Source organism: Gordionus sp. m RMFG-2023, chromosome 2, assembly GCF_954871325.1.
Source record: "Gordionus sp. m RMFG-2023 chromosome 2, tfGorSpeb1-WG-v2, whole genome shotgun sequence".
Lineage (NCBI taxonomy): Eukaryota > Metazoa > Nematomorpha > Gordioida > Chordodea > Parachordodidae > Gordionus > Gordionus sp. m RMFG-2023.
Window position 1 is genome coordinate 24465685 of NC_088776.1, and position 8566 is coordinate 24474250.

At 26.0% G+C, this 8566-nt stretch overlaps 1 protein-coding gene across 1 annotated transcript; it reads right to left on the minus strand.

The window, feature by feature from the left end:
• Positions 1–758: 758 nt before the first annotated feature.
• Positions 759–7852, minus strand: LOC135924857 (uncharacterized). Its single transcript, XM_065459982.1, has 5 exons — positions 7822–7852; positions 4933–5140; positions 2203–2406; positions 1521–2035; positions 759–1350 (listed from the first exon to the last, which is right to left on the minus strand). The coding sequence occupies exons 2-5, from the start codon at positions 5123–5125 to the stop codon at positions 775–777; spliced, it is 1488 nt and encodes a 495-aa protein (XP_065316054.1). The 5' UTR covers positions 5126–5140; positions 7822–7852; the 3' UTR covers positions 759–774.
• Positions 7853–8566: the final 714 nt, after the last annotated feature.

Below are 8566 nucleotides of genomic sequence, written 5' to 3' on the forward strand. Positions count from 1 at the left end.
TATTTAAAAAAATGTTTAAAAAAAATTTTTTTAGGCCCGGCCCGGGTATATTTAAAAAATTTAAAATACGGCCCGGTCAGGGCCGGGCCGGGCCGGGCTTGCAGGTCTTTGATAAATATAGACAGGATTTTATTTTTAGATTTGAGTTTGGTAATTAATTTCCTTTTTTAGTAGTATTTTTAAATAAAAATATTTCTGGAAAATTTATAAAACAAGCAAATAATCATAAAAAATGTAGTTGCTTAGGATTCTGTAAAATTTATAGATATCGGTAATCCTATATATGTGAAAATTAATCCTAAGATGGTCATCTTTAGCAAAGGAAGAACCTTCCTATTTAGAATTAAAAATAAATCTCCTCCGAAATTGACTAAAGGATTATAAGACTGAAAGAGGAATTGATTTAATACTATCTAGTTCCTTTAACTCTTAGCTATTATCAGAAATTAATAGGGTTACTGAATATTTTTTTTATTACGCAGGAAATAAATATGTAAAATGAATTATAATAATATAATGTAGGTTTGTACAATGCCCAATTCTTGAATAAGATTATGATATAGATGTTGGAATTTTAATAATAAGTTCAATATACTTTATATTACACTTGATACATAAAAAATATTATAATTATATTAATATATAGCAAGATAAATAATTCCAACTTATAATTTATTAACATTTATATAAGCAAAAAGGGAATTGTGTTTATTTGAGACAGTCATAGACTCTTTTAAGGTATATATTTTTTAAATAAAGATTTAAACATTTGGCTCAAATTAAAAAATAATCCAAACTCACTAAAGAATAAACTTTTTCCATTAAAATATTAGGAAAAGGAATTAGATCTATCTTTTTATCAACATTTTTTATTGATTCATCCTCCTCGTTCCTATTAAGTGTTTTCATTATATCATTTTTGTACATTCTGAAACACTCTCCTTCTCTGCTAAGACCCAACTCTTTGGTAGCAGTCATATATAAGAAATTTGGATTAAATGTAGAATCGTTCAAAGGACCTGCGACTTCATCTTTTATCTTGAAAGGAACGGTTAACTCTACATTAATCTTCCATTCGTAAGGGACCGTGTCTAGTAGAGCCTTCAATATGATTTTAGCAATTTCTGGATTATCGGCGTACAGTGGGCCTATAATCAGGTGATGCTCAGATATTAGAGGAGTTAAATTTTTTGTGTTAGGGAAAGTAATCAATTCATTCTCAGTTGAAAGGGATCTCCATCTAGGGCGTATAATTCCGTAACCACATATCTGATCAGATAAAGCTTGCTTATCGTTTGCCATCATTTCAGACTTTTTGAGAGCCACTATACATTTTATTGCATTGTCACTCTTAATATATATTATATAGTAGATAAAATTAACCACTTTTTTGCGCCATTATATTTTTTTTAAAGAAATATGGATTGGTGGATAAATTGACAAAATATATCCAAAATTTTATAAAACAATTTAAGATACAAAAACTAATTGAGAACTTGATTATTCAAAAAAAATTAAACCTTTGCAGATAACTGTATAAAGGCCTTCAAAAATATTTCCCTGGGTATGCCTCCGTGAATTGCAGCATCGTAATTGCATAAGCTGGAGAAATTGATATCCATGCCATCTTTAAGTATTAAGCTTATATTATCACTCCCTTGTAATGAGTCATGTCTATGCTTGGATAAATCGTCATTAGTATTCAAGCTATTATATTTCAAAGATAGTTTATCATCTAAAAAAGGGTGGCTGTTGTCGTTATAACCCTTTTCGCAAATAGTTTGCTTTTTCTCTAATTCCTGGTCTATCACAGAATTATTTTTGAGATCTGTTTGTGTGGTAAGATAGGTGACGGGTTTTTTGGCTTCAATCTTATTGCATTGGTGTTGATCTTTAGCATTGCACTGAATTTTTTGATTGCATATCATTCCGTTAGCAACGGTATTAAGTGGTTTGTGATCATCGATGGATTTATACTTAGACAAGAAATGAAATATTGGAGCGTTACGTATTAAGCAACCCTTGAATATGGCAACTTTTAAGAATATATATGAAATATTTTATTTTATTAGATGTAGATTATTGATCAATATTTATATTCAATGATCGTGAGTTGCCACTTTGACCAATATTTTGCTGATTTTCAAACTTTCTCTTATTATTGTAAAAGAAATTAAATATATAAATTGTTTGTGTCTATACCTTTGAATGATTGGATCATTCCTATTTTGAGATTAGAAGAAACCCTTTCTTCTACAGAATTGACGCCTAAACATCTATGAGCAACGTGTTTACACATGATGTCTTGTAATATCTTTCCAATCCCTTTGAATCGATGCTTCTTAGATACCAAATACAAGCCAGCGAACGAATATTGATCGTTTAAGTTGACACTCAGCAATGTTCCTTGAATTATTATTGGTATGAGGTATAGAGAGAAGACAAAGCATAAATAAAATATTATATTACCTTTAAATACCTGAAAAAATGACTGTCCTTAAATTACGTTTTAGATATCATCATAAATGCAAGTGTTAAATTATGTAACTTAATGCCATCAAATTTCAAAATACACTAAAAATTTCCTTATAAAGGTTGTAGAAAGAAGATATAAAAATTTACAGTCTGTGAATAGTTCCCGAGATATTTGTTAAACAAATTAAATAGAGATTAGAAAATTACTGATATTTAAAATTTTTATTTATTATATCAGGGTAATTGGTTGAAGGAAAAAGAATAATAATTGTTATCATTGACTAACTATTGTTTATTCGAATTGGGTATAATCACCGTGGTTTTATTTTTAGTGCTACAGCTTTAATAACGAGATTTTGTAACTTTTCAACCTCTGAATTCGGTACTCCCAATCTTATGTTTGTGTATTGTGCTCATAGAAAAGGGAATTATAATCGAAATTAAGTAATAATCTTTTCTCATGTCTTTTCTTAATCCCGTTTAAGGTAACATTTAACATGGGTTAAGTGAAAGATGCAATGACTATCGTCATTTTCATTATCAATGCGCTGATTTAAATTATGAATTTTTGCTATATATATATATGGAATGAATGAATCAGATGCTGTCCAAAATTAAATATTAAATTTAATTTCTTCCCTCTTTCAAAGTTATAAGTCGTTTACTTACTACTCCTGTAAAAAATATGGGTTATTTCTTTGACATCAAAATCATTATGTTTTATGATAGAATTTTTTAATTTTTTTTTTAAAGAAAATAATTTAAAATAGATCAAGATATTTTGGTTAAATTGATAATGTAATTCAGAAAGGTGACAATTAATTTAATTTTATTCTTTATAAATTATTGTTTTTAAACTATTCTTAATTATAAACTTTAAAAGGAGACTAAATTAAAATGTATAAATAATTATAAATTTAATTCTTGTGGCCCTCGAGAGGCAACTGTAATGATATCTAAAAATTTTAATTTTTTGGCTCACTTATAAGAAAATTCATTAGCTTTATTGATAAAGTGGCGAATTTCATTGCCTGCTTTAATAGAGTAAATCGTCATTGTTTGATGCAATATGTTAAAACTTTTCAATTTTTTGATATAATTTTATTGATAATGTAATTTAGAAATCTGACAATTTTGTCATTGTCATTTTTAAAACATTTTAATTTTATTTGGTTATATTATAGAAATAATAGATATTTTAAATTTTTTTATATTTTCAGTGCTAATTCAGAAAGGCGGTGATTGTATTGTCATAATGTTCATAATCATTTCAATTTTTTTTTAGAAAATAGTTAAAAATTAGTCTTGTAAACAAGTGCGTTCGTAAATAAATTATTGTTGTTAGAAAAATATGGTAAACGGTTTAATTAGACGAATTTTTAACATTAATTTTTTTTGACAAACTCGTTCGTTTTTTAGGTTCATTTATCAAAATAAGTTTAAATTTGTATTTTAATTTTTTTAAATATTTTTTTTACTTAGCTGTTTCCTTCAAATACTTTTCAGCGCTCTTCCAATTCTGACTAGCCTCTGTCTACCTAAAATTTGAAATTAAAAATATCAATTCTGAAATTTCTTTTTTTTCAAAAATAAACTTGTGGATTTTAACGAAAGGCACAATATTGAATATTCTTAATGAATTTCTTAAAATAAAATCTTTATTCATTTCATTTCATTTTTAAAACACGGTGGTAATCGTATCCTCAAATACCGTGAAAAGCTTTTTTAGCGTAACAAAATTTATTTTAAAAACAAAGCAGTCTTTCTTATCAGGCAAAATTTTTGAAAAACAATTATTATTTATTAAAATATAATAGAAATTTGTTGTATTAAAGATTATTATAATTTATATTTTATCTTAATCATTGTTTTATATTTTTATACACTATATTTTATTTCTATATATAAATCTTACCAGCATTGGGCGATGTATTGCTTGATTAATATCTTAGACAATACCTATAATTTTTTATATATAGATTGAAAATAGCTCAATGGCTTCTGGCCAAATTAAAAATTTTAGTAAAGATATTTTACACATATTGGAATATATTTTCAGAAAAATCAGATCTACAAATTTAAATGGGAGCTCAACAAATGATTTTGATATTTTCCAACTTTTTATGATTATTTGGCGCGTTTGAAAAATCGCATTAAGCCGGAAATATATTCTAGCATGTGTAAAATGCCTACTCTATAAATTTCAAACGATTTTATAAACTAACACGTGATTATTCATATTGCTTTTAGTTATAACATATATAAAATAGAATTGAGTCCAACGGCTGGGCATTATTACTTATTAGACATTTATTTGAATGCATTTTCAATTTTTCAAAATATATTTACAGATTTAATGAACATAATTCCTTGAGAAGAGAGAGGGGTTGCAGGGGGAAGGTATGAGAGAATAATTTTCAAACTAGTTCATAATATTTTGATTTAAAAAAGCGATACCAATAATGTCTTCATCAGAGGTGACAGCCACGAACCAGCCTTTCGGATCTATATCGTAACATATCTTGAGGAATATGGAATCATTATTAGTCCAGCCCACTTCTTTGTAAATCCACTCCGGCATCCTATCAATCTCTTCCACCTTTATGCACCTTATTTTGAACATACATTCTTTTGCATTGGAAGATATCATTTATATACTATGGAGCTTATGTTTTTTTTAAAAATACAATTCCTTTACCAGCATCTGAATTAGTAAGTCGTGGTAAGGTTTTTATCCCAATTCAAATTATAAATTGCAAAATAAATTTTTTGTTGAACTTTTTCTACAATAATATATTAATATCATATAGTAATTAAAAGAGGAAAATATCATTTTGAAAAGTCCAAACCTTAAAATTTATAAAACTTTTAAATTTAGTTTCAATAAGAGGTCTGTAAAACTCGACCCACACGAAGACCAACCCCACCGGCCTGACCCATGGATTGGGTCTGGTTATTATAATTGATTTTTTTTTATCTCGGGTTAGATCGGGTCAGTAATTTTTTCTAGCGGTTGGGTCATGTGTGTAAATATTTTTGTTATAATTATGAATTGAATCTGTTTCAGTGATATCAGTAAATCATGATAATAGATTATTCCTTATGACACTAAAATATAAATAAATTTTAGTATATTTATATATTTTTTGATTCGAGGCGAATTCAGATTGCCAAGTAATAATTATTGCGATAGATATTTGCAAAAAAAAATTGTTTCTGGCCTTTGTACCCAATTTAAAAAGAAGATTATAAATTCATTTTTCAATATTTATAAAATGTAATAAAAATTTAAAATGCCAATTTCTTTATAAATTCGGACAAAACAATAATTTAAAAATGTGGCTCTGTTACTACACTAAAAAATATTTATAAAATTTCTTTAAAAAATATTTATAAAATTTCTTTAAAAAATATTTATAAAATTTCTTTAAAAAATAATATTTTTCACATTATATAATTAATTGTCTATCAAAATAAATCAATTATTCTTATTAAAATATAATTTGATAATATTACACTATATTAGCATCAAATTTTTAATTTTGTATAAAAAAAAATTGATTAAAATTTTAAAAAATTGATTAAAATTTTTGACGCATTGGAAAAAGCAAGGATTTAGGATTAAATTCAAAAGTTTACTTATTTTTATTATTTTAGCAAAAAATGAGCAAAAGTATAGGTATGCAAATATTTTTATTTTGTCAACTTTAAATATAACTCAGCAAACATATATTTATTCGAAAAAAGATAAATAGTCTTATATATTCCTATAAGTATAAGAGTAGCAAACAGAAAAATAATTAGCTAAGAATTGAAGAAAGATGCTCGAACACATCAAATCCTATCATATGATTAAATCACATTGTAGAAGGAATGACATTAATAAAGATTACTTACATCAGAACTTGAATTTAAAGATTATGCATGAAATATTTTTAAACAAGTATAACGCAAAAAATTATATAATCAGTTTTATTGCATGCCTATAGAGATTCAGCCCATAAAGGATAAATGCGTCATCTACAGGAATATATAATAAAACAAATCGATAATGACTGTACAATTAAATATAAAAAAACATGAAGTAAATATAAATTCTTCAAGGGAACAACAAAATGTCGATCAAATGAATAATGACAGAGTGGTCGTCATGTGTTTAAATCTAGTTGTTTTGGCGCTGATAAATTTAATCTTCTCATCTCTTTTATAAAAGAAAGTAACACTAAAATCTAACAGTGCACTCCAATATTAATAGAGGGGTAGGTTGTACTGTAGAATTCTGGAATGAGATTTCCTGGAAAAAAGACCAGGATAAAAGTACCCAAATGTATTCTTTTAAGCCTACTTATATCTAAAAATTGGGGGTATTTGTCCAGTCCTTTTATGTCCAAGTCTTCTTGCTATTTTTGTCCAACACATATTTCTAGTATTCTGTGCTGTATAACCAGAAGAGACATCAGGACTCAGCGAATGATATCATATTTGCTTTAAAAATCTTAAAATCAAATTTATCAGATCTTCTATTTGGTTTACTACATTTTTTGATAAATCATCCTTCAATTAGAACTAAAGTGAAATCTAATTTATTTTTTTTATTAAATAAATAATTTTATTATTTTACAGATACTTTTTAAAAATGAAAATTAGAATGGCTTGTTACTATTACATTAGCTAATAGATCAAATCATGATAAGATTTTGTAAATACTAAAATCCAGAATTTTTAATTAAAGATTTCGCTTGCATCAATTGCACAAATACATCATAAAAGAATCCAAAGACCTTATTTTATAAAACTAATCATCAAGATAAAATGTTCTTAAGCCAATAAGTCCAATACCCTTAGAATTTAAAATCATAAAAATAATTTCAAAAGCATGATTTTGGGAAAATAATTAAAATGTGGGAGTTTTGTTGAATTATATTATCAGAAATTTAAAAAAATTTGGCAAAATTTTGGTAGCTGTTTGAGTGCTGTAGATTCTAACTTTTTGAAAATTTGTGTTAGTTCTACTAGTTAATGTGATAAACTTTAGAACTTAGTCGGGATGGGTGAGAATAAGGAATTAGATTTATTTATGGTCGGGATTATTTTTTTAAAAAAAATTGGGTTGGGTCGGATCGGATCGGAAAAATATTTATATAATTTCCGTTTTAATTTAATACGCTCTACCCATTAATGATTTCAGTTTATAATTAACCATTTTTACAAGTTAAATTATATATTTTAATTTTCTTGGTGTTTTGAAACATTTCGTTAAAATACTTTATTAATTATGTATAATATTTGAAAAAATTAATTTTGTAATATGTATGTAGCAAATATATTAAAAAATTCTATAGTTACTTTTATAATTCCAGAATGAATATTATTTTTTGAAATAAAAAAGAAAGTCGTAAAGAAAGATAAAAAGAAAATTTTAATTTAATAAAACCATGCTTGTAATATATTCGACGAAGTATATGCTTGATTATTTTTTTATATAACTCCCAAAATTAGAATGTTGATCACCTAAATATAACTTTATAATATAAGAAAAAATTTATTAATCTTGAAATTAAAGGATTTCCCCTCTAAATGTTAATAAAATACGATGGATGGATAAATATAAAATCAGAAAGTTACGATCATGTACATTCATTCATTTGAGATCATTGTTTTGTAATATTTTATAATTCGTTAATAACGCTAAATTGTTTTATTGTAAATTCTAAAATAAGGTTATTGCATTCGTCACCATCTTCAAAATAAACATAAGGTTTATCATATTAACCAAATTCATATCTCATCGCTTATTTTAACCTGGCAAGCCAGTAAAATATGTTTTATACAAGTTGTCCGACCCCTAATAATTTTTATTAAGGAGGACATCAATTTGGCTAATTTTCAGCTTTTTCTAAACCTTGGCTCTGCCATGCTACGTTATTTATAATAATTCAATTTGGTTACGGTTCTATATGTAAAAAATTATAATGGCTACGGTTCGGTTACGGTTCTTAAGAAAATTTTTTTAAAGTTTCGGTTCGGTTCGGTTCAGCTAATTGTAAAGATTCATAAAGGTTCATTACGATTAGAAATTTTTTTCTAAATT